Below are 24,780 nucleotides of genomic sequence, written 5' to 3'. Positions count from 1 at the left end.
CCACACACGATATTCTTCCAGGTGCAAAAGGATTTTTAAGAGATCCCACGGCTCCTTCTGCAAGGAGGCACCGCTGCTGGTGTCGCGCTGCGCTTACACCCGTGCGAGCCGAGAAACATTTAATTCTACTTCTCGCAAGCTCCGGAGCACCCAGTCCCCACCTGCCAGCCAGAAATCCCAGAGGATTGTGCAGCTGCGGCCCTGGGAGCACAGGGGCTGCTCCTACCTGCAGCCTGATGCTGCTGGCCACAGGGAGGCTGTAGGAGTAGATGTAGTGGCGCTGGACGTGCTGGATCAGCATCTCGTAGACGCGCGTGGCGTGGCTGGAGGGCAAACTGTACAGCTTGGTCTGCAGGCACAGAAACACAGCCCAGCCCCAGGGCTCCGTCACAAACCTGGGGTTTGTGCTGCCAGCTCCAGGAGAAACGCAGCAAAAAGGTCATCCTCACTGAAACACCAACGGGTGGGGCTGGAAGGAAGCTCTGCAAAGAGTCCAGAGCAGCTCTGGCTGCCCCAGAGAACAGCCTGCTCTTCACTCCATGCTGCCCAAACACAACAGATGTGCTAAATCTAGACAAGGTTATGAGCTCCTCCTCTCTGCTAGTTTATGGCATCCTCCCTCCACACAGGAAAATGTGCTCAGCTGGGTTGTACAATGGGAGTTAAGAAAATATAACGCTTAGCAAAGAGTCCCACGGTGCTCAAAAGGATTGACCAAAACAAGAGTTAAACTATTAAACAGTTAAACAGAAGTCAGAACATTTAATAGTGAGAGAAGAGTTATCTAAAAAGCCAAGTGCAGCAGAAGAGTATCATGAACAATCTGTATTTAATGCTCTTGAGCATTTACCTGAAGAATTATGAGGAGCCCAAGAACTGCTGTCTTGACATCCTCCAGAGAAGCTGAGTAAGACAGCAAGTCCCTCTCTTCCAGTTCCGAAGGAGATGACAGAGAATGTGCAGCCACCTTTGAAAGAGAAAAACAACACGTGGTTCAAACCTGCAGCACATCCTTTCTCTGTTTCCATGCTGGAAGGTGAGGGAAGCCTCAGGAAATGCTCCCTGCTGGAAAAGCTGCCAGCCCTGGGGGGTTTTATTCACCTTCTCTATGATGTCCAGCAGGCTGTTGAAGTGATGAGTGTTGCAGCCTTCAGCCAGGTCCACCAGCAGCTGAGTGGCCAATTTCCGGACCTGATGGTCCTTATCCTCTGGGATGTGAGCCAGCTGGGAGATCACCACCAGGTTTATCAGCTCTTCCTGCAAGAGGACAGACCTTCCTAAGCTGTCAGATGTCCAGTTAGAGAAAGAATTGTAAACTAGAGAACTCAGCTACTCTGGTACCAGGCTTGTCCCTCCACTGTTTCATTCCTTCATCTCCTCTTCCATCCAACAGGTATTTCTGTCTGCCATCCCTCCAGATATTTGTGACTTTCGTTGAACTTTTCAGTGCTTTGGTTTTTGTCTGTCCTACAGATTTGACAGCCCAGGCTCAAAGAGACAAGGGATTTCTAAGCCTTGGGTTTTTTTGAGAGAGAGAGGAAACACCAACAGCTTCAGGTTTTCACAAATCTTGAAGGAATCCAGGGAGCATCTCTGCCCCTTCCTGCCCTCTGACACTTTGGGCACATCCTGAGGAGCTCGAGATATCCCTGGAGCTCTTCCCTAACTCCTCTCTCACAGCAGGTAAACTGCAAGCACCAAGACCAGTCACTGCTCAATATGTCCAGTCCCCATCCTTTTCCAAGCTTTTAAATGAGCTTTGCATCTCTCACATCAACTGTCAGTTCCTCCAAAACAAAATGGATGTGGAATTAATGACCTTAAAACAGGGAAGCCAAGACACAACCAGGTCTGTCCTCAAAACCCAGCAGCTCCCACTGCAAGCTGCACATTCCTGCACCCAGCTAAGGACAAATAATGGCAAATCCCCCCACAAGCATCCCAGAGGAACGGGTCTGTGTGGGTGAGATTTAGAGCTCAGGGCTCTGCCTTCCCCAGGGGCAGAGGGGACCTGAAGAAAGGGCTTCACATTTCCCCCAGGAAAATGTGCCTCACCAAAGGCTTTGCCACCCACCTGAGAGCTCAGCTGGGACCCCCAGGCACACACCCACCTCATAGAACTGCCTGTTGATGCTCAGCACAAAGGACAGCACATCCAGAACTTTAATCCTAACAGCACTGCGGCTCTCGTTCCTGAAACAGGAAGAGCAAATCCAAAGTGAAAAAAAAATAGAGTTGTTGATATCTAGGGAATGGGGAAAAGTAAAACTAAAGGAAAATAAGATTTTATTTCAGAGCTGGAACAGTAACTGTGAGAGAATAGCTGAGCCCTCAGTTAATGTCTCTACATCGGAAATGAGATTCAAGAACGATTGGAAATTCAAATCCCAACTCAGCTTTTACTCCTTTTGCAGACCTGTAATTGCAGCTTTCCCATTTCCAATCCAAACTAGGAAGCAAATGTCAGAAGAACAAGTGCTCTGGTGAGCAAATTTAAAACCAAACACATGGCACTGAGGAAGAGCTGCTCTTTGGCAGCATTTCACAGAGGAGACAGAAGTTTGTTGTTGCTCTGTGTTGATGTTTCAGAGCACAGAATCCCTTAGGGAGCACCAATTCAAAACCAGATAACTGGAATACTGGATAACCATATGCAATCCTAATGCTTAACAGGAAAATCTTGTTTGGTGTCAGAACTACAAAGTGCTGTGGAGTGGAACACAACTGCCTAAGTTAATTGGAATAGCATTGAATGGAAAGAAAAAGAAGAAGAAAAAAGCAGCATAAAGAACTCAGAGGAAAGCTTTTCTTCTGTTAAATAAGTCCTTTCATGTGCTGTGCCCTGGGACTACCACACTTCCCATTTACTAACTTAGAACTTCAGAATGTTAGAACTTCAGAAAACAAAATTACCTCACATGACAAGGTGGCAAGAAACACTTGAAAGTGCTTCTTAAAAGTAAGAACTTCCCAAAGTTATGATTTCCTACCTGAAGAACCTCTCCATTAAGAGCTGCAGGTTGTGGATCCAGCCGTCTTTGGCAGGGTGGATGGACTGAGCTCTGTATGTTATCAGGTTTAACACAGAAGATTCCTTCATGGAAAGATCAAGAAATGTTTTTAGTGAATAAGCAAACATCATAAATCCATTCCCCCAACCCCCTCCATGGGAATAAGGCTCATGGGAGTCCTTGCTGGGATTTTCTGACCATTTCCTGTTTCAGGGCTCTCAAATTTCAGCTGTAACAGAAGAGACCCAAAAGGAAGATAAAAACAAAGCCTTACTGGTCTCTGATCAGCACATCTTTCCACTAGCTCAAAAAATCTCTCTTCAGAGCCATGAAAATCATTCTGGTCACAGAGTTCTTCTACTGTGGTTAGGAGATCATGTACAATGGACTTCAGTTCCTGGCTCTCCAGAACCTGAAAAGAGGCAAAACCAATCCTGAGAGAGTTCCACCTTGCCAAAAAGTGCTAATTTTAAATACAAACAGAAAACCCAAGAGAAGCGCAGCGGTGAGAATGGAGCTAAGCCCTTCTCAGCTTCAATTCCCCACAGTGCACACACAGCCCGGTTTGCAAAACAATTCATGGCAAAGCCCTGGGACTGAAAGCACCTCCAGGCAGGCCCAACACCCACCTGCAGCTGCTGCAGCAGCCTCTCCATGATGTCCAGGAGGATGTCCCAGGTCACAGCCTGCAGCTCCTTCCCGTATTTCTTGATCAGGCGCGTGATGGAGAGAACGATCTCGTAGGACACGACTGCGTTGGGACAGGTCATGGCCTGGAACCCAAAGCACTTCAGTCAGTGAGCAGTCGGGGAGCAGAGCCCAGAAACCCTCTGCATCCAAATGCAACACGCCTTCTTAATTAGGAAATCAGCCTGGAGGCCTGAGATAAATCCATTCAAGCCTCTGCACACAAAGGACACAGCACAGAGCCACTCTCTCAAGAGCAGTGCTGCTCTCCTGCGAGCAGCTGTAGCTCAGATGGCAGACACAGCCCCATCCTACAGGCAGACAAGGGGATTAAAGCCAGTAATTCCTGCTGGAGGCACTCAGATGAGGAAATTTTGAGAGCACTGATGCTGTCCCTGAAGACACCCTCCCTCACTTTTTGTACCACCCACTGGGAAGAGTGAAAGTTGCTGCTTTGTATTTTATTTTTTAAGGTAATGTACCCACAGTGTAGGTACTTGCTAGAAAGGATTCAGAGGAGAAAGGATTTGCTTTTCTGGCCAAAGATATTCGAGGAGGAGGCCTCAGCTACAGACACAAATCCTCTTGTTTTACTTGTTTTACCATTTCTCCCTGCTTCACCCCACACCCTATTTCTCGCTCTCGTCCTCCAGGCCTACAAAGGTCTCTTTGGTGTAGAGGGCCACGTTTTTGGTTTAAATTTGTCCAGGTGATTAAAAAGTTCCCCCAGCATCCCAGCCTACCTTGAGGAATGAAGGCAGCACTGAAGTTGGGGAGTTCCTGAGGGAATTGAGGCGATGAGCCCCCCACAGAGCCATCCCAACAAAGAACACAGCTCCTCTCAGCAGGGCTGCATCTGCCATGTAGGATCTAAGGACAGGGGGAAGGGAAGAGTCAGACCATGCCACATTTATTTCAGCACACAAAGTCAACAGGAATATGCACTGTCCCAACAGGAATTCCCAGCTGTTACACATCAGGGCCTTGCACAGCAATGGACAAACATGAAAAGCAGAAAATCATTCACCACGACTTTAAACAGAGGGAAATTAAATTCAGAAACGCCCCAAATGAGCACTTCAGCAGCGCAACTAGAAAGGGAATTTGTTTCTAAGCACCAGAACCTTCAGCTTGTTCTCCTGAGGTTGGTGACTCCCCATCTATCTCACCAGGACCTTACTGAAATCCTTGGATTTGCTGGATCCTCCTCCTTTACCTGTCTTCCATGATCCTGCACATGTTGTAGATGGCACTGTGTCCCAAGTGAGTTCCCAAGAGGTTGCGCATGAGCTGCAAATTCAGAGAGAACGCCTCAATCCCCAACTGTTACAACACTCAGGAGCCTAAACATGGATTTAACTGGCCATGCTTCTGCAGTGAATGTGTCCTGCCTTTCCCAAGCCAGGACAGAAGCCTGTCACAGCAGCTGAAACCAGGGGAGAATCCCAGGGACATGACACAACTTGCACTAATGAGACGCTGATCCCTCAATAGTTGAATTTTTAATTTACTCTTCAAAGCGAGCTGAAACTGGTGGCAGATGTGCACGGGTATGTCTGACACTTCACCCAGGAGTGAATCAGGACAGCAAGCTGGGTTCTGACCTTCCAGCAGGGCTCACAGAGCTCCTTCACGTTGATGGTGCGGCACAGGGTGATGATGAACACGGGCAGGTTCTCCGAGGGCAGGCAGTTGTAACAGACAACGGCATCCAGGACTTGCAAGGAAATCTTTGGGAAAGGGAAAGACAAAATGGTTGTACACTTCCCTGTGAATCAACCAGGTCAAATCCTCACCTGGCACACCAAGGAAGTCAAAAGGGATGAAGATATTTTTGGGGTTTTTTTTCTTTTTAAAAAGCATTGTTGATTCACTTATCAAATTGATTAATGCTTTGTTTGCTTTGGAATAAATTAATGGTGCATGAGATTTATTGGCTTACAAATGACATAATATTGCATCAGCTCTCTTGAAAGATGAGAATAAACCCAAGAGTCTGATGATCTGATTTTGTTTGCAAAAGTTACAGTTTCAAAGAACTTCAAAGAGTTCTGCAGCACTAAAAGAAACTCAGATCACTGACCTCTATGTCCACAGATGAGGAAGTCTGAATGCACAAGAGGCAGATCTTGCTGTTAAGAAAGAACATTTAATTAGAATTGTTTGCTCCACATGGTTTTAAGCAAATTACAAAGAGTCAGGTTAATTGCCATGTTATTTAACTCCACACTGCCCTTCCTGTGGCAATGTTGGTGACACTCAAGGGACACTGAGCTCTGCAATCTCTTTTATAAAGTCAAAGGGAGACTTAAACGCAGCTCAGGTAATGCAACAGCACAGACCCTTGTGGGACTCAGCAGTGCAATCAGGCCCACCCCATGGAAAGGGAAAAACGCATTGAGTTAAACTCAAACAGCCCTGAACACCACAGAACTGAAAGTCAAATATTTGTCAGAAATTACCCGGGACGAAACAGATCCAGATGGGGACGAAAAATATCCCAGTTGTCTGTACATCGATCTGCAACTTTCTCTGTAATTTACCAGGAATAAGCAGGTAGGGATCAAAACAAAACAACTTACTGGACCATGTCAGCTACATAGTCTTCCAGATAGCAGCTATTGAACTTCACCAGGTTCACCAAAACCAGGAGGAACTCAGAAGTCAACCCAACATCCATCCACTGCAGCACAAAATCAGCTAAAGAAGGGAAAAAAAAAACCCTGTCACAATATGCCTTCTACCCAGGAATGACACCACTACCCTTTCCTGTTATCAGTGGATGTCTCTGCCTTGATCTATTCCCCCCAAAACTGAAGAGGGGTTGGGACAATGCTCACCCAGCTCCTCCTCTAGGTAGGTGATGTACCGCCCGTTCTCCGTCAGAGCCTTGAACACTTCAAGCCGTTCATGCAAATCTTCATTGGAGGGATAATCCTTAATAACCTTAAAGAAATGGGCTCTGAGGATCCCTAATCTCTCACCCTTGAAATAAAATAAAAGGGAAGGGGTTAAGGCCTGGATATTATCAAGGTCTACCTCAGTAATCTTCGTGCTTGAAATTACGTTTTTGTTGAATCAATGCCCACTGTCTCCATAAGCATCCACCCCTGCTTTCTCAGAACGCTGAAAACAACAACTTTGGGCTGATTCAGCCCCATGTTTGTGCAACACGTTGGGAAATCTGAGGAATTCCCTGTGTGCTGAACTTGGCCAGGCCAGAAGTGTCTCACACAGAACCCCTTGCATACCTGAAGCATCAAAACCAGCTGCAAACTGGGACTAGAAGGCCTGGGCAAAGACCACGTAAAATCTGCTGAATTGTGCTGAACTTAACCCAAAGTATTTCCTCTTTCTCAAGAGCGTTAGCCCAAACCAGAACAGCTTCCTATGCGTTGCATGAAAAGTTTTACTGCAAGGTGAAACCAAGACTTAAAATTAAAATGCTTCCTCTTCTCATTTACGAGACACAACCAAAACGACAAATGTGAACATTTGTAGAGAATGGTGCTTTTCTCCCCTGCACAAAGGCCAGTTTAGGTGAGTTCCCTGCCCTGTGGGGTTGTTGTCACCTGTCCCTGGACGATGGACTTGAGCAGGTGAAGCACGGCGTGCCTGGCCTCGGCGGGACGCTCCGGCTGCAGCATGTCAGCCACCACCTTCCACACGGCCTCCACGGCGTGCTGGGAGCAGGAACAAAAACAAAAACAGGAGCAAAAGCATGAGGCAGGAAAGCTCAGCTCCTCCTGGGACCTCCAGCCAGCAGCTCACAATGCATTCACGATGAGGATGCGGGGGTTTCACGCCCGGAGGTCTCTGCTCTGAGGGACGCTCACCCACCTGGTCGTGCACTCAGACACCAAATCCAGCCCTACACCCCAGCAACTGGAACTCCTCATTCCACACTCACTTCAAGCGGGAATATTTGTGCAGAAGCCTTCACCCAGCGACAAGATGAGCTCAAAACCAATTGGGGGCTGCTTATTAACAAGGAGGAGACAAGGAAACCCCTGTAAACATCATCTCCCATGAGCTGTCCTGAATATCCCCAGCGTTCTCCTTCCAGGAAGGTCCAAGAAGCCCAACAGCTCCATCCCCTCTGCTCCAGAGCTGGAAGGCTGGGCAGACAGATTTCCTCTAACAGCACAAAGCAGCCTCTGGGATCACCCATTTTAAAAAGCTTTCTAAACACCAGGAGTCTCTTAGGATAGTTTTGAGAGCTGCTGCTTACATTTCCATCCTTCCAATACTCACTGAACACTTTGGAACTCACCTCTTCAATTTTTTTGGTTTTTGCCACTTCACAAATTTGACTGATTGCTCGTATCCTGTTACTCAATCCACACTCTATGCTCAGTTCCTGGAAAGAAATGGAGAAATAAGCTAACAGTTTATCTTACCAGAAACACTTATCCATTCCTCCAAGGGGAGAAGGAATTCTGGTCTCCTTCTCCCTTTTTTTTTTTTGGTATTTTCCTCCTTGTGTGCCAACTATTCTGCTCACAGACTTGTGGTACCAATTACTGGAATCAATTATTTTATTTTTCATTTCCACAGAACCGTAAGGTTTTGATAAAACAGAAATAGTTCCCAGCTTGTGGAAACTGCCACCACAGAAACTTCATCAAGCTCAGACTATAAAAAAAGAGGGGACAGGGAAACACCCTGTAAGCCAACATAACAAGTATCTCCAAAGCATTCAAAGAGTGAATAACTCCAATGCTGGAGCTGCAAAGTAGATGAGTCCTACACCAAATTCACTAGAGAATGAATTGAGAGGTCAGGAGAGGGAATGATGGAGAGGAACTGAATGCCAAAAACCCAGGAAAGGAGCAAGCCCTCCTGATCCCCTCAGCTGAGGTACCCCAGGCGCTACCCCACCTTCACTCCCCTCAGTTCTCACACCTTGAGTATTTCTGCCGTGATGATAAACTCTGTCTGCTTGCCCTCCGACGACTTTGAACTTCCCCGGGATGTTCCCAGCCCCAGGAGGTTCCTGAACTTCTCCTTCAGCCCAGAATCCTTGCTCTGAGGCTTTGCCATTGCTGCCAAATGCTGAGGCCTGCAAACATAGAACAGGGGGGGAATATTTCAGTAGGAAAACCCCGATAACAGCATCACACCGGGGCTTTTCCAAAGAGCTTGGGTGTCTTGAGCCTTTTCAAACGTGGGCGAAGTTTCTCCCTTCCAACACTGAGGAAACACAAGGAGCTTGTGCTGCCCCAGCCCTCAGCACCTGCATCCTGCAGCTCCCCATGGAACACGGGGCCTTTGGGATACCCTTTCCTGGGAGCTCTGAATGCCCAGCCCACCACCCAGGCTGGTTTTTGCAGTATATCCACGTGCACACACTTTTTGGAAGGTGTGAGCCGGATACTTGTTCCCAAAGCTAAGGCCAAGCACACCGTGCTGCGGATGTGGAAGGGAGGAAGGACTTACAAATCTGAGTGCTGGAACATCCAAGTGCTGCCACGGCAAAAATGATGGGGCAAGAACAAGGATGGTCATCACAACAACAGCCTCCAGAAATTGCCTCTCCCTGCCCCACCCGCTGTGCCTAGGGGACCCTCGCCCTGGGCACACGAACCCTGAACAACCCCACACCCCCGTGTCCCCATAAATCCCTATATCCCCATGGACACCCCATGGCCTTCCCACAGCCTGGGCACAAAAATCCCTGGGCACAAAAATGCCAGGGACCCCAGCCCAGTGTCACCAGGGGACACACCAGGGACCCCGGCCCAGTGTCACCAGGGGACACACCAGGGACCCCAGCCCAGTGTCACCAGGGGACACACCAGGGACCCCGGCCCAGTGTCACCAGGGGACACACCAGGGACCCCGGCCCAGTGTCACCAGGGGACACACCAGGGACCCCGGCCCAGTGTCACCAGGGGACACACCAGGGACCCCAGCCCAGTGTCACCAGGGGACACACCATGGCCCTTTGCCCACCATCCTCGGTGGTGGGGACACACACAGCCCCCAGCCCTCTGTCCCCAGGGACACACAGAGCGCACCGCCCTGGGGACCCCCACAGCCCTAAGCCACCCTGGGCGATGGCACATTGTCCCCCCGCGACCCCAAACAAGCCCGGACATGTCACATCCCACCCCCAAGCCAGGACATGCCACAACCGCTTAGGGACACACAACGGGGGTCACAGCACAAACCCCAAACACAACGGGGGTCACAGCACAAACCCCAAACACAACGGGGGTCACAGCACAAACCCCAAACACAACGGGGGTCACAGCACAGCTCCCAAACACAAACGGGGATCACAGCACAGACCACAAACACAAACAGGGGTCACAGCACAGACCCGGGGATCACAGCACAGCTCCCAAACACAACGGGGTCACAGCCAAAAACCCCTCTAAACACAACGGGGGTCACACCGCAGACCCCAAACCCAGCGGGGTCACAGCGCGGCCCAAAAGCGCATCCCCCTCCCAGGGTGCCGGGTCCCCCCGTCACTCACCCCGAGCCCGGCCCGGCCCGGCCCGGCCCCGCCGCCCCCGGCCCGCTCCGCTCGGGGCCCGGTGCCGGCACCGCCCCCGCGCAGGCCCCGCCCGTTCCGGCGGCCCCGGTGCGCCCCGGGCCCGGTAGTTCGCGGGGCCGCCATGAGCGCGGCCCGGCCCCGGCCTGCGGCGCTGAGGCGGCTCCGTTCGGCCGGGGCCAGCGGGGGTAGGGACGGGGGATCGGGGTGCGGGACACAGGGGATCGGGGTGCGGGACACAGGGGATCGGGGTGCGGGACACAGGGGATGGGGGTACGGGACAGAGGGGATCGGGGTACGGGACAGGGGATCGGGGTAAGGGACAGGGGATCGGGGTAAGGGACAGAGGGGATGGGGGTACGGGACAGGGGCTGGGGGTACGGACAGGGGAGATCGGGGTACGGACAGGGGATCAGGGTACGGGACAGGGGAGATCGGGGTACGGACAGGGGATCGAGAGTGTGAGAGAGGGATCGCGGCGTCCTGGGGTTACGGGAAGAGAGGATCTAGGGCCCCGGGCGTGCGGGAGAGGGGAAATTGATGATTCCGGGGAGTACGGGAAGGGGGGATCGGGGCTGTGCTGGGCACCAGGGGCCCGGCCTGCCTGGGGACAGGGGCTGGGTGTCCTCGTCACATCCCCCTCGGAGCGAGGGATGTGGCAGTGAGGGATGTGGCTGTCCTGGGCTGGGGATGCACCCTCAGCAGCCTCACCTGTGTCTGGGACACGTGTCCCCTTCGTGTCACATTTAACCCCACTGTTGTCACCTGTTGCCACTCGTTCCCCAAGTCCTTCCGCCCTTCCCCGCCCCGTGCTGGCTCTGCTTGGGACAGGGGGATGTGCGGCGTTTGGGTTGGGACTAAGGGGAGGGAACTCGCCCTGCTCAGGGTCCCCTGGGTGTTGGGTGGCACATGGGGCTGTCACTGAGCTCTGCCAGGGGTGAAGGCGTCTCTCCTCGAGCCTGGAATCTCTGCGCCATCCCGTGCAGGGAGCCAGCTGCAGGGCACGCCCGGCATCCCGAGGCAGAGCAGGAGGAGGAAGAGCCTTGCCATTGCCTACGAAGCGGGGCAGGGCGATGGGGCCGAGCCCCGGAGGGCGCGCTGGGAGCCGCCGAACTGGCGGGAGCAGCTGGAGCGCATCCGGGAGATGAGGAGGAGCAGGGATGCTCCCGTGGATGAGATGGGAGTGCAGAAGTGCTACGACAGCAGTGCACCCCCACAGGTAACAGCATTCCCACCGGGAACAGCATCCTGCTGCCAGCTCCGGCAGGCACAGGAAAACACAGCCTCCCTCATCCTCATGCTGCCCCTGGATCTGTCCCACTTGGGATGTTTCCAGGACAGAAGCTGGGTCAGGACTCTGGGCTGGGATTGGTCCTGGAGGATGTGATGAATGTGAGGGGCAGTTCTGCCTTATGGAGCAGGCTGGCAGGGCGTGAAGCCACGTTCCTTTTTTTCCTTAAAAATCTCGTTAGGAGTCCAAGGAATGTATCCAGCAAGGTGGCTGTGGAATGCAGAGGAATGTGGGGTGCACCCACGGGCAGGCTTGGAGGAGCAGTGGGAATGTGGGGATCACAGGAACTCACAATTGTTAGGGTTGGAAGTGACTTTGGAGAACATCCAGCCCTGTGGACTTGGAGCAGCAGGAGCCTCTGGAGTGGGAACGTGGGGATGATCCAGAGGCAGGCTCAGAGGAGCAGCGGGACCTGCTGGGCTCTGAGGGAGGGGTTTGGAGGACGCAGCTGGACAGCCTCACGTGGAATGCTGTCCTCGCTGCCAGCATCCTGCCCTGGGCTTGGATCCCTGGGGAGAAGGATGAGCTCTGACCCCAGACCCAGGGAATGTCACACGCTCTCAGCCACGGGGGTTGGCAGCTGTGGGGCCGGGGGACCGTGGTGCACCACGCGGAAATAGCTTCTCTTCCCTGGGGAAGAGGGGTTGTTGCTTCCAAGAAAAAGTGCATGTTGTAACCCTCAGCTCCTCACACCATTTCTTTGTACCCTGAGGTTATCCTGCTTCCATGCACTCAGGGATTTTTTCCTGGTGCACCTGTGGTTTTGTAAACTTTGCAGGAGAGCTGGAGGGAGGATTGTGTCCCATGTTATCCAGGGTCATTCTGGGTTAGTTGCGTCATCCTCCTCACTCTGGTGGGATGGAATCACATCTGGGGAGAAAGAATTGGGAAATAGGAGGTGATGGCCTGGCTAAACCCTGCGTGGCAGCAGCAGAGGAACTCCTGGGATTTGTCCCTCTTCTCCCAGACTCTGTCTTGCCAGTTCTTCAGATTTGGTTCCCTGAGGAGCTCACTGCAGCCAGACACCCAGTTCCTACTGAAGCCTAGTGGGAGAGGGTTGGGATTTTCAAAAGCTGCTTGGAGCAGAAGTTGGATGAAAAATCATTGGGCGTTTGTACTTGTGCATCCTGTGGGTCTCCTGAGAATGCCATCCTCACGAAAAGCTTTGTCCAGCCCTTTGTGGCTCAGCACTGGCGCCTTTGGAGTGAGATCCCAGCACACAGAGCTGCCCCCTGCCCTCTCACAGGTACTGGCAGCTGAGCTTGAAGGTGTTTCTCCTCCCTCCGTTGTGTGGTGGAATGAAAAGGTTACGGATTATTCCTGTTGCAGCCTTCCAGCCTCTTGGAGGCGGATAGGGCTGAAGGGTGGGAGCACACCCTGCGCTGAGGGTGGTGCTGGATCCTCCCAGATCCCCCCCGGGTGTCTCAGTGTCCCCTTTGTCCCCAGGTCATGCGCTACCAGGTGCTGCTGGCCCTGATGCTGTCCAGCCAGACCAAGGACCAGGTGACGAGTGCTGCCATGCTGCGCCTGCGCCGGCGCGGCCTCACCGTGGACAGCGTGCTGCAGATGGACGACGAGACCCTGGGACAGATCATTTATCCCGTGGGATTCTGGAGGGTGAGTGCGGGATGGCCGCACGGACACAGAGGAGCCCCCTGGGCCCTTCCTGTGGGGAGCTCTCCCCTGGAGCCAGGCTAAAAGCTGGGTTTTACACCACTGTTGGCACGCTGTCCTGCCAGCAAGGTGAGGTTGGCTTGGCTGCAGGACCTGGGCTGTGCAGGGAGGTTGGAGCTCCCAGCTCTCAGCATTTTGGTTTCAAGTAGAAGTCCAGGCTCAGTCTCCTGCGCAGCTCCCATGTGTGGCCTCACCTGTAACACACACTCGGGAATGGTCGGTTTTCCGGGCTGTGTGTCTGTTTTCCCGGTGTTGGAGGGCAGCCTGGATTGTGTGCCTTTCCCCTTGGTTTTCCAGAACAAGGTGAAGTACATCAAGCAGACCACAGCCATCCTGAAGCAGAAGTACGGGGGTGACATCCCCAGCACCGTGGAGGAGCTGGTGCAGCTGCCAGGAGTTGGGCCCAAAATGGCCCATTTGGCCATGCACATTGCCTGGGACAGCGTGGCTGGGATAGGTAACTTGGACCGTGTTTATCCCATCCCTCTCCTAAATCCCAGCCCATTCCCCAGGCAGAGGGGGGAGCACTGCAGCCCCAGCCCCCCAGGAGCCTGCTAACATCCCTTGGGGTCAGAGATCTGCAGAGTATTTGGGTGGGGGAACGATGCGACCCTCAGCCACTCACTCCGTGAGCTGTGGGATTTTAGCAGCTGCTGTTTCTCCCCAAATTTGATAGCAGAAATTCCCAAGGGAAGTCACTGCCCTGGGGAGCTGGTGCCAGATAGGGCTGGACCATCACCTGCAGGTCCCGGCCTGGGGCCCCTGGGGACAGATTAGTGCTCCAAAAGGATGTGCTGCCTGCTGGAAGAGCCCTGGGAAAGCCAGGATGAGCGAGTGGGCGGGAGCTGGATGCTGCAGCCCCTCTGGTGACCATCAGCTGGGCAGGCCGTGGCCTCTGCACTGCATCCAGCAGCCCTTGGGGTCTGTTGTTCTCCTGCTGTGGGGGAGGGAAGTCCAGAGGCAGCCAAAGCAGCCGAGTGTTTTCCAAATAATCGTGTGCTCGGTTTTGATTTGGGAGGCAAGGCTTAGTCTTCCTGTTTACAGCAATTTCCTGGGTTTTGCCCAATTAGCCCCAGAGACAGGTTTATCACCGCTGATCTAACAATAATACACTTTGCATTCAGAGCTTGTGAGCTCAAAGCACGTTATAAACACTGCTTTAAGCCTCCCAAGCCCTCTCTGCTGGTGGGTATTATGAAATGTGTTTTCCATGTGGGCAGAGGAAGGGGCAGAGATCACAGTTTGCGTAACTCTCAGCCGAAACTCCGGGAGGATGAGAACGTGGAGAGGGAGCGGGGGCCAGGCTGCCCTGTGCCCGCTCCATGGAGCAGGGGAGCCCTGGGGGAGAGGCTGGCTCAGGCCGTGTGAGCCTGGGGAGAGACACCCACCCCAAATGCTTTTGGCTCCGGGCCTGAGAAGAACCTGTTTGTTCTGGGAGAGAGCCTCCCCTCGCTGTGCTCCCGTTCCACCCGGCTGCTGCTGCTGCTGCTGCTGCTGCTGCTGCTGGGGGAAGCCTTGCCCTTGCCCTGGGCCTGGTGGCTGTCACAGGCAGCTTTGGCTCTGCTCTCTCCGTTCAGGTGTGCCTGCCCCACCTAAACTCTGGGCTCTCCCTCCCCAGCTGTGGACACCCACGTGCACAGGATCTCGAACAGGCTCCAGTGGGTGAAGAAGGAGACCAAGTACCCCGAGGAGACTCGGGTGGCACTGGAGGAGTGGCTGCCCAGGTGAGCCCCGAGCCCCTGCAGGCTGCAGGAGCCACGTCTGCACAAAGCCCTGCCTGGGGCAGGTTCAGGGACTGTGTTTTGGATCGCTCCTCTTTGCAGGGTCGCAGTAGCTGCAGGGGTTTTCCCTCTGCCAGAGCTGCAGCAGCAGCACCTCGCCTGCGTGGTGGTTGTGTTCTGTCAGATGGATCAGTCACCACCAGAGGAGCTCTTGATCCCTGATTTTTGCCCTACCAAGTTTACCACCACCCAAGCCAGGTGCTTTTCCACACAGGGCCTTGCTGAGCCCAGTGGTCACAGCAGCTTCAGCCCAGGGCTGGATCCTGGCCTTCACTGGTGGTTAATTTTCAGTATAAACACCAGCTGACACGTACACAGGGACATCTCCACACCTGGCACGTGCCTGAGCACAGGCTTTGCTCCTCTCCCAGGCTGAGCAGGATCAGGAAAGGTTGGGAGGGCTGTTCCTAGCAGGGATCAGGAAGGGCTGGGACTCACGCCCAGGGGAAGCCAGGAGGAACAGGCAGAAGGGAAAAGGGATCCCATTAACACCACAGGCCGTTCCTCACCCCTTCCAAGCAGCTGCACGGCAACCCTGCTGTTCTCCTCTCACTGCAGGGACCTGTGGAAGGAGATAAACTGGCTCCTGGTGGGCTTTGGGCAGCAGACCTGCCTGCCTGTGAACCCTCGCTGCAGCCAGTGCCTCAACCAAGACATTTGCCCGGCTGCCAAGAGACTCTGAGGGATCATCCAACCTTTGGAGAGCCACAAAGCTGCTTGGGCTGAGCCCTGCTGAAGCTGGGCCTGGCACGGGGCTGGCAGTGTGACTGCAGGGGACAGGAGCCTGCTGCAGCAGCTCGAGGGAACGGCCCCTGGCAATGGCTCAGCTCTCCAGAGGAAAAAGGGGCTTTGAGAGGCAGCAGTCCTGCTGGGACACAGCTGAAGGCTCCAGCCTGGGTGAATGGCTGAGCAAGTCCCAGCTGTGCCACGCTGAGTCACTGGAGAGAAAAGCTTTGTCCTCAGGGACTTGCTGCTGCTTGTAAATACTCCTTCAATAAAGGTGGCAAGTTTGGTTTTTTTTTGCACCCACGAGGTTTGCTGGCATTTGTGTGACACTGGCTGAGGGGAGGAGAACGTGGGGGACCTCAGCAAGGCTGAGCCATGGCAACCTGCCCTGCCCTGCCAGCTGAGAGTGGGCAGCACACGCCTGCCCAGCCCTGCCACACAACCGAGGTGTGCTGCCAACAGCACGAGAGCTGTGCCAGGGGACAGCCAGGGCGGACAGCAGGAGGGATTTCTGCACGGAAAAGGTTAAACATGGAAGGGGCTGCCTGCCCAGGGAGGTGTTGTGTCCCCATCCCTGGAGGTGGCACTCAGTGCTCCGGGCTGGGGACAAGGTGAGGATGAGGCACAGCTTGAACTCGATGGTCGTGGAGATCTTTTCCAAGATCCTGGGGTTCTGAGGTGCAGCTGGAGCCTTGCCAAGGCAGGAGCAGAGGGAATCGCTGCCTGGAGAGTGACCTGTGCGTCGTGGCGGCAGAGCAGGGCCAGGAGCTGAGGCAGCGCCACTCGTGCGTGCCACGAGAGCCAGGCTGCGTCCCCAGGAGCTGCCAGAGGGACACCGCCACCCCTGCCTTTTGTTCTTCAAAGAAAGGGCAGTGCTGACTTCATTGTGGAGCTTCAAAGGCGTAATTCCAGCTCCTCTTTACAGAGGCCAGGGAGGAAGCGAAGTTTACAATGTGCTGAAGGGCTGCAATTCCGCTCCGGGCTCCCTGAGCGGCTGAGGAAGGAGCAGAGAAGCGCTGGGTACATGGCAAACCGAGTTTATTACCGACATTACAGTGTACATGGTGGGTTTGCAACGCTGCCGACAGCCTTAGACTTTATTGATTTTTCTTTTCCAAGTTAAATGTACAGGAACTGAATAATTATTACTGAGCTACAAGATGTCAGGAATGCAGTAATGCTTCAACCAGGAGCAGTTTTCCATGGACTAAGAGATTAAGATTTTCAATCTTACCGACACGGATTTGCACACCTGATTTCTTTTGAGCTACATTCAACACTACACAAGGTGGTTTTGTTTTTTTCTTTCCCCCCTCCCCTTCAACTACAGCCGTCTTGGGTGAGAAATGGGGTGTTTACACCAGGTCTGTGCTCTCTGACGTGCATCGGTGTCCCGGGAACGCTCTGCCCTGCACAGCCCAGGTTTGGCGACGCGGGCACAGGGAACAACGCACACACCACGGAAAAGAAGGGCTCCTTCCAAACATTACCCAGAGAGAGAAGACAGCATTTTGGGGGCCAGAAAGAGAGCAGGTAATTGGAAGTGGGGCTGGGAAGAGGTGTCCTGTCAATGGCAGAGCCCCGAGGGGAGGCAGCCTCTCCACATCCCCCATCGCCCCTCTGCCCGTCTCGTCACCCACAGCCGAACACCTGCACCAGTTCCTCTCCTGAGTCATTATTTTCAACCTCTTCAGCCCATCAACAGTCCTGAAAGATAACTTTTGGAAAGAGAACTCATCTCCTTCACCCCTGAGGCTCTCCACACGCTCCTGCCAGCAGCATAAGGCCGCAGGCACCAGCTGCTCCCCAGGGAACACCCTGTGCTGAGCCCCAGCCCGCTGCTGAGGAGAGCAGAGAATGCTCTAAGGCACCTTCGAGCTCCATAATTTGGAAATACCTCAGGAAATCCGTGCAGAGCCGTTCCCACATCCGTAGCACGCTGACCTCCCAAGGGTTCTACCCCAGAAGGGCTGGAGTGAGGCAGGGCACAGCCACAGCTCATCCCTGGCCAGGTGACTGGGAAAAGTGGCTCTGTGTCCCCAGTCCCTTCCCACAGCAGGGCTGGGATTGCTGCTGCAGCGTGGGAGGGAGCAGGACAGCCCCAGGAAACTCAGCAGCTGAGTCACCTTCACTCACACAGCCAAAGGCAACGATAGAAGAGCTTAAATGGACTTAATCTGTAATGCTCTAAAGGTACACTCGGAGTGCCCAGAGGAGGAGGAAGCCAGAGGTGCTGCCTGCTCCATCTCCAGCCCCACGGACACCCCACGCCTTCGGAGGATGTCCCTTCCAGCGGTGACACTCCTGGGCTGGGGACACCAAATCCCAGCCCAGGTGGGACCTGGAGCAGCCCCACTCCTCAGCTGGAGCTGCATCCTGTGCTCCCTCCTGGAAGCAGGTGCTGGGTCATCCCCACTCCCAGGTCTGTCCAAAGAGGTTTTGTAGCATCTCGTGGTTCTCATCTCCGTGCTCCGTGGGGCAGGACTGGCCCTGCTCCCTCCTTCCCCTGCCACATCCACGGCTGAAGCGGGGGAGAGCTGTGCCCTTTGCGTTTGGGGTTTGCTTTTAAACCCCACCCTCTCCCCTCCGCAGAGCTGTTTGGGGTGGAAAATGGGCTTTTACTGCCGGGGCAGGAGCTGCTGATGAGGGGGAGGTTCCTAAACTAACTGGAAACACGTGGGACTTCATTAAAAAAAAACAAAAACAACAACAACAAACCAACAAAACAAATGCTTTTGCTTCAACAGCAAAGCCAACGAACGATTTCCAGGCACAGTCCATTTTCCCATGGTGGGAGTAGCTAATGCTGGGCATGGGGAGCTGGGGAGGGGGTCCCTGGCACCCCCACCCTGCAGCACACACCACGAGCCGTGAGATGTTTCCACAGGGGCACAGAGCATCCCATGGGGCTCAGTCCGAGACACCCACAAAGCCAAAACACCCCACAAAAAAAGGGGAAAAAAAAAAAAAAAAAAAAGAAGCAACAGAAGCCTAAATGATGCAGATAAGAAACAAGAGTTAAAATTCTTCCAGTCCTTTCTCATAGGGACGGTGGGCAGCTGGAGCCAGGCTCAAGAGCAAGCAAGGAAAGGAGCTTTGGTCACATCGGTCTTATGAGAATCGCTGGTGAGTAACAATAATAATAATAATAATAATAACAATAATAATAAAAAATAAAAATAAAAAGGACTTTAAAATACGCCTCGTAAAAGCAACCAGTGAAGGAGCAGAGCACAAAGCATCTCACATGGACACCGAAGGACAAGGGCGTAGGCACCTCAGAAACGTCCGAGCTGGGGCGGGAGGAGGGCGGACGGCGGCCACCAGCAGGGCTCAGAAATTGCTGAAAATCTCCCGCTTCTTGTTCCAGTCCATCTGCGGCGCTCGCTTCTTCACACGCTTGGCCCTCACCTTCTCCTTGGCCTCGGCGGCCGTGGGGCTCAGGCTCAGCCCGCTCTCCTCAAACGGGTCCTTCTTGTCTGTGTCTCCGTCCTGCCGGGGGGGGACAGAGCCGTCAGCGTTCCACAGCCCCTCAGGGACCCCTGAGGCTGGAAAACCCTCCGGGATCACCGGGCCCAAGCCGTGCCCCGTGCCCACCTTGTCGCCAGCCCAGAGCACCGAGTGCCACCTCCAGTTTCTGACTGAAACGCAGCCAGCCCAACCCAGATCCCTGTACCGCCCTTCCCAGTCTTTGGTGTCCTCACGAGCTGTGGGTTCCCACCACCTCTGCCGTATCTGACTGGCACGGCCAACAACGGCTCCTTAGCTAAATCAAAGTCTTTTGAGCTCCTTGAGGACTCCACCACCTCCCTGGGCACTTCCAGTGTTTAACAGCCCCTCCCATGAAGGATTTCCTCCAGCCTGCACAACGAGCAAATGCTCAGGGATGGGTTTCCAAAGGTCAAAGCCCCTTCCCCGGTGCTGTGTCCGTGCTTTCACTGGCAGCAGCACCCGTGTGGCCCCGGAGTTCATCACAACGCTGCGTCCTTGGGGGTGTTTCTCCTGCCTGAAGAAGGTGGCTGCACGGCTGGAAGTGGAAAAGCAGGAGCACAGGAGGCGCTGCCCGGCTGCGCTCGTGCCAGGCGTGGGTGAACACGCAGCACGGAGATGGTTTGGTTTTAGGGAAACGTTTCAGAGCTCTCCTGCTGGCACTGCTGCCCCAGCACGCATGCCCAGCTCTGCAGCGCGCAGACCCTGCCGATAACAGCGGGCAGGGCCTCCCACGGGCACCGAGATAACAGCGCCGGCCTCGCTGGGCTGAGCAAACCCAAACTGAGCCAAAGTGATCCCAGGAACCCCCCAGGGACTCCGGTTCCTCGCCCCTGAACAGCCCAAGGGTGACTCCGTGGCAGGAGTGCTCCGAGTGCCACTCTTCCCAGCCGTGCAGCCCAGGGACCCCGAGGCGCCGTGCAGTGACCGCTGCAGCGGCCCACGGCTGGCTCAGGGCAGGACCCTGCTCCCCACAGGACGCGGCCAGCCGTCCCCAGGGCCGAGGCACGCACCAGGACATGCATTATTCAGTGCTCAGGGGGGAGCTGGCAGCTTGCAGGCGCTTGGACACAGCTGGTGCCCGAGCTGTGGGTGCTCAGAGAGGCCGTGTGAGCGCTCGGTGCTGGCACATCCCCGCTCCCAAAGGTCCTGGGGCAGAGACCCCACACAGCTCCTGCACGGAGGCTTTGCTCTCTTTGTAGCAGAGCCTGGTGCTAAAGAGAAGGTTTTGAGCTCTCTGCAAATCCCCTGCTTCTAATTCTAATAAGAAAAAATACAGTAATTTTTATATTAATTAAAATTACAAATTTTAATAAGTAATATTTATTGTTTTTCTTATTAAAAATAATGCAAATCCCCGCTTCTTATTTTAAGAGGAAAAAAAAAACAACCCTGCTCAATCATTAACGCCTGAGAATGCCACTCTATGCCTTGTGTTGACTTTTGGTGGCCACTTCAACTTGCCCAACAAGTTTTGTCCCTTTCCAGTGCTGAGCCACAGCACAGAAACCCCTTCAGCCCAGCCTGTCACCAACAACTCCTCCCCTCCTTTAAACACTGTGATAAACTCACTGTGCTCCAAACTAAAAAAAGAAAAAAAAAAAAAGGCTTTTTAAAAAATTTTAGCCTGCCCTAATCCTGCTAGCAGCACTTGAGCCTCACAGTTCTGCTCCTCCATGGACCCCCAGCCTTGCTGTAGCTCATCAGCGTAATTACAGCTCAGATCCCAAATCCCTTCACCTCCCACACTATCCAAGCAGGAATCACTGCCCACAAAGGTGCCAGAGTGCAAGGGATGAGAGGAAAACCTGGAATTTTGGTTGCTGGGTGGGTTCAGGTGAACCCAGTTCTGGGAGGTAAACTGAAAGCTCATCAATGCACAGCACCGTGAGGCAGGACGGGACCCACACCCACACACAGGGACAGGGAGCGTTTGCGGGTTTTACCTCGGATTCCTTCCCAGGACTCTGCAGGTCGCTGTGAGATGAAGATGTGGATCCTCCGTTCAGCTGGAGGGAAGGAAAACGTCAGCCTGGTTTGTGCCAGACAGAGTTCAACACAACAAACACCGGGGTACAGCAATGCCAGGCTGCTCCAGGGCTGGGATGGAGCCTGGAGGGGAATGGTCCTGCTCCAGGGCTGGGATGGAGCCTGGAGGGGCTGGAGCCTGCTCCAGGGCTGGGATGGAGCCTGGAGGGGCTGGAGCCTGCTCCAGGGCTGGGATGGAGCCTGGAGGGGCTGGAGCCTGCTCCAGGGCTGGGATGGAGCCTGGAGGGGCTGGAGCCTGCTCCAGGGATGGGATGGAGCCTGGAGGGGCTGGAGCCTGCTCCAGGGATGGGATGGAGCCTGGAGGGGCTGGAGCCTGCTCCAGGGATGGGATGGAGCCTGGAGGGGCTGGAGCCTGCTCCAGGGCTGGGATGGAGCCTGGAGGGGCTGGAGCCTGCTCCAGGGCTGGGATGGAGCCTGGGGGGAATGGGATGGAGCCTGGGGGGGACGGTCCTGCTGAGGGGACCCTGCACACAGGGAAGCTCCCTGGGATTCCCAGCAGAACTGCTGCTCTCCCACATCCCCTCCCCAGGCACAGCGAAGTCCCCTCCTGCCAGAACTGGGACATTGCCACCTCCTCCCTCTCTCCCTGGGATTAAATGGGGTTGAAACTGGCCTTACTCAACCTCTAATTTAAACCTGTAGTGGGGAGTAATAAAAACCAGGTGGCAGCAGCAAAGCTGAGCTGAATGAGTCGGGGACAGACCCTGATCCCTCCTGCTCACCCCAGCACATCCCTCCAGGCTATCACCAGGGGCAGGTGAAGGTGAGGACTCACCTGAGTCTGTGCAGAGCCATTTGTCATGGGCTGGGGTATCACACCTGGCCACAAAAAACACACAGAGAACACACAGTGAGCATTCCCAGCAGGGATCACTGCCCCGGGTCCCTGAGAGCTGGGATCACTGCCCCGGGTCCCTGAGAGCTGGGATCACTGCCCCAGGTCCCTGAGAGCTGGGATCACTGCCCCGGGTCCCTGAGAGCTGGGATCACTGCCCCGGGTCCCTGAGAGCTGGGATCACTGCCCCGGGTCCCTGAGAGCTGGGATCACTGCCCTCAGGTCCCTGAGAGCTGGGATCACTGCCCCAGGTCCCAGGAGAGCTGGGATCACTGCCCCAGGTCCCTGAGAGCTGGGATCACTGCCCCGGGTCCCTGAGAGCTGGGATCACTGCCCCGGGTCCCTGAGAGCTGGGATCACTGCCCCGGGTCCCTGAGAGCTGGGATCACTGCCCCGGGTCCCTGAGAGCTGGGATCGCTGCCCCGGGTCCCTGAGAGCTGGGATCACTGCCCCGGGTCCCTGAGAGCTGGGATCACTGCCCCGGGTCCCTGAGAGCTGGGATCACTGCCCCGGGTCCCTGAGAGCTGGGATCACTGCCCCGGGTCCCTGAGAGCTGGGATCACTGCCCCGGGTCCCTGAGAGCTGGGATCACTGCCCCGGGTCCCTGAGAGCTGGGATCACTGCCTCAGGTCCCTGAGAGCTGGGATCATTGCCTCGGGTCCCTGAGAGCTGGGATCATTGCCCCGGGTCCCTGAGAGCTGGGATCACTGCCCTGGGTCCCTGAGAGCTGGGATCACTGCCCCGGGTCCCTGAGAGCTGGGATCACTGCCTCGGGTCCCTGAGAGCTGGGATCACTGCCCCGGGTCCCTGAGAGCTGGGATCACTGCCCCGGGTCCCAGGAGAGCTGGGATCACTGCCCCGGGTCCCTGAGAGCTGGGATCACTGCCCCGGGTCCCAGGAGCAGCATCATCTCCCACCCCACACCTTCCTCCCCACCCAGCTCAACCTGTCCCTTCACTTTCTCCTGTGCTGTTTTCCCCAGCCCACACAAAAGGCTTTCCCCTCTCCCTGTGCCCTTTTAGAACCACATCCTTGCCAAACCCCCTGAATTTACTCAGTTTCACCCTTTTGATCAGAGGAAAACACCTGCCAGGACGAGGACCACGTAACCTCCTTCTACAGTCACTATCTGCTGCATGCTCTCTCTCCTTTTTTTTTTTTTTTTTTTTTACCATTACTTTGTTCTCAGAAGTTCTCTAACCGAAAATCTTAAAAGTCAACTCGAAAATCTTCATCAAAATCAGCATCACGGTGTTTTCACAACAGTGCCTGGCACACAACCCTCTCTCCAGGCACTCTGGGATTTTTTATTTTCTGCTCACTTCCAATGATTTACTCTAACAATAGCCCACACAAAGATAATTTGATGCATTTAAGCTGCCAGTCACCACGATCAAGTCACTGCCCCAGGCACTGCCATGTCTCACTGCCCCAGACTAACAGATGTGTTAATTGGGACAGGATTAATAACTGAATTATGTCAAGCATGGATGCTTTCCCTAGGGACTGGCTGGGGGCTGCATCACTGCAGACTGCAGGGATTTCTGGGGCAAAGCAGAAAAATAAACCTAAACTGTGGTTTTGAGAGTGTGCTGGTGCAAAAATCCCTGTGTGGCTTTGGGAACCTTAAATATTTTATTGCAGCGAATGTTGGACCTGTGTTTAGAGCAGGATAAGCTCTGAGCAACGGGCACCAGAAGAGTCAGCTCACACAGAAGGGATGTCTATCTTAATCACCTAAATTTTAAATCACTTAAATGAAAAACAAGCTTCAGACGGGCAAGGAATAGGAAAGTGGGACTGGACTTCAAAAAACAAATTAGCCATGCCTAAAAATACTTAAAATATTCCAAATACTGAAGTAATACTTAAATCCTTAAAAGAATCCAAAAGCCACTCATCGGCCTTAAGGCTGGGGGGCTCAGGATGAGCTGCAAGGCTCGCAAGGTGCCAGCTGGAGGTCAGATAAAGAGGAAATAATATCATTATCATTCCCCCTCAGGCCGCAAACAGCGGAATTTACCAGAGCCCTTGGGCGCGAAGGCAGGTGCCAGGCAGACCCAGCTCCTGCTCCCTGGTGAACGCAGGAGCACCCAGCCACCCCGCCAGGAACAAGGGCTCCTTTATGGCCGTGCCAGCAGCCAGCCCCGGCTCCTCCGACAGCCCCGCCGCTGCCCGGCACCGTCTGACCCATTTCTGGGGACAAACCTGCCCACGGAGCGTCCGGGGATCAGATAAGGGGCAGCTGTGCTGTGCTGGGAGCACGGAGCCGCCCGCTGAGCCGGGGAGCGGGTTGGGGAGAGGACGGGCGGCTTTTCCCTGCCAGCTTCCAGCAGCCAGGAGAAGGTTTCCTGCCCCGGCCGCGCCGCGATCAGCCCGGCGTGGAGCCCTTCCCTCCGCACGGGGACTCTCCAGGCGCGCACAGGCTCCTCCAGAGACGCAAAGAGCCCCCGTGGAATCAGGGAATCGTGGTTGGGAGGGGACCTGAGAGCTCATCCACGGAGAGGGACGCATTCCGTCACCTCAGGCTGCTCCAAGCCCTGTCCAACCTGGCTGTGAAGGCTCCCCCCAGCAAATCCCACCCCACCACAGTTAATTACTCACCGTGGAAAAGCAACACAGTGTTTTTTGGGCTGGGTGGGTGAGGGTGGATTCTGGCTGTTTATAAATAGCTGGGCGGTGCTCAGGAAACCACCGAGGGATGAGACAGGAGGGAAACGCGGCTCTGCCCAGCC

The 24,780-nt window shown here is 54.6% G+C and overlaps 3 protein-coding genes across 11 annotated transcripts in view; 1 reads left to right on the top strand and 2 right to left on the bottom strand.

Moving 5' to 3' along the window:
• TSC2 (TSC complex subunit 2) overlaps positions 1–10,225 on the bottom strand; it is a 32,873-nt gene extending 22,648 nt beyond the window's left edge. For all 6 annotated transcript variants that reach the window (XM_040079524.2, XM_040079526.2, XM_040079525.2 and 3 more), the window contains exons 1-17: positions 10,183–10,225; positions 8,604–8,760; positions 7,972–8,058; positions 7,271–7,381; positions 6,539–6,683; positions 6,281–6,398; positions 5,782–5,830; positions 5,303–5,428; positions 4,915–4,988; positions 4,442–4,568; positions 3,641–3,784; positions 3,286–3,423; positions 2,991–3,094; positions 2,112–2,193; positions 1,102–1,257; positions 851–967; positions 227–349 (exon numbers count right to left, since the gene is read on the bottom strand). In XM_040079524.2, the coding sequence (XP_039935458.1) occupies positions 227–349; positions 851–967; positions 1,102–1,257; positions 2,112–2,193; positions 2,991–3,094; positions 3,286–3,423; positions 3,641–3,784; positions 4,442–4,568; positions 4,915–4,988; positions 5,303–5,428; positions 5,782–5,830; positions 6,281–6,398; positions 6,539–6,683; positions 7,271–7,381; positions 7,972–8,058; positions 8,604–8,741 (1,839 nt within the window). In that variant the 5' untranslated portion in view covers positions 8,742–8,760; positions 10,183–10,225. The remainder of the gene's footprint in view (positions 1–226; positions 350–850; positions 968–1,101; positions 1,258–2,111; positions 2,194–2,990; positions 3,095–3,285; positions 3,424–3,640; positions 3,785–4,441; positions 4,569–4,914; positions 4,989–5,302; positions 5,429–5,781; positions 5,831–6,280; positions 6,399–6,538; positions 6,684–7,270; positions 7,382–7,971; positions 8,059–8,603; positions 8,761–10,182) is intronic.
• Positions 10,226–10,301: 76 nt separating this feature from the next.
• NTHL1 (nth like DNA glycosylase 1) lies at positions 10,302–15,971 on the top strand. 3 transcript variants are annotated; one of them, XR_005703209.2, is made up of 6 exons: positions 10,302–10,388; positions 11,187–11,419; positions 12,938–13,108; positions 13,463–13,622; positions 14,743–14,889; positions 15,505–15,642. XR_005703209.2 is itself a non-coding variant. In XM_040079140.2 (6 exons), the coding sequence occupies exons 1-6, from the start codon at positions 10,325–10,327 to the stop codon at positions 15,626–15,628; spliced, it is 858 nt and encodes a 285-aa protein (XP_039935074.1). In that variant the 5' UTR covers positions 10,302–10,324; the 3' UTR covers positions 15,629–15,971. The 3 variants fall into 3 exon arrangements, 2 of the variants coding, with proteins under 2 accessions (XP_039935074.1, XP_039935072.1); XM_040079140.2 differs by having other exon boundaries at positions 14,784–14,889; positions 15,505–15,971; XM_040079138.2 differs by lacking the exons at positions 10,302–10,388; positions 11,187–11,419 and adding an exon at positions 12,508–12,737 and having other exon boundaries at positions 14,784–14,889; positions 15,505–15,971.
• Positions 15,972–16,693: 722 nt separating this feature from the next.
• The window catches only part of NHERF2 (NHERF family PDZ scaffold protein 2), a 33,517-nt gene continuing 25,430 nt past the window's right edge, over positions 16,694–24,780 (bottom strand). For both annotated transcript variants that reach the window (XM_040079088.1, XM_040079089.1), the window contains exons 5-7: positions 21,986–22,029; positions 21,108–21,170; positions 16,694–19,164 (exon numbers count right to left, since the gene is read on the bottom strand). In XM_040079088.1, coding sequence (XP_039935022.1) covers positions 19,006–19,164; positions 21,108–21,170; positions 21,986–22,029 — 266 coding nt within the window. In that variant the 3' untranslated portion in view covers positions 16,694–19,005. The remainder of the gene's footprint in view (positions 19,165–21,107; positions 21,171–21,985; positions 22,030–24,780) is intronic.

The sequence above is a fragment of the Hirundo rustica genome, chromosome 15 (genome assembly GCF_015227805.2).
Source record: "Hirundo rustica isolate bHirRus1 chromosome 15, bHirRus1.pri.v3, whole genome shotgun sequence".
In the NCBI taxonomy this organism is placed as follows: Eukaryota; Metazoa; Chordata; class Aves; order Passeriformes; family Hirundinidae; genus Hirundo; species Hirundo rustica.
Note: the sequence above shows the minus strand (reverse complement) of the source record. Positions and strands in the feature narration are given on the sequence as shown.

Excerpts from the sequence above, each read along its gene's own strand:
- NTHL1 (XM_040079140.2), top strand. The coding sequence starts at position 10,325 with ATGAGCGCGGCCCGGCCCCGGCCTGCGGCGCTGAGGCGGCTCCGTTCG. Across the intron at positions 13,109-13,462 it reads ATCCCGTGGGATTCTGGAGG|AACAAGGTGAAGTACATCAA; the intron begins GTGAGTGCGGGA and ends TTGGTTTTCCAG. Across the intron at positions 14,890-15,504 it reads CTGGAGGAGTGGCTGCCCAG|GGACCTGTGGAAGGAGATAA; the intron begins GTGAGCCCCGAG and ends CTCTCACTGCAG.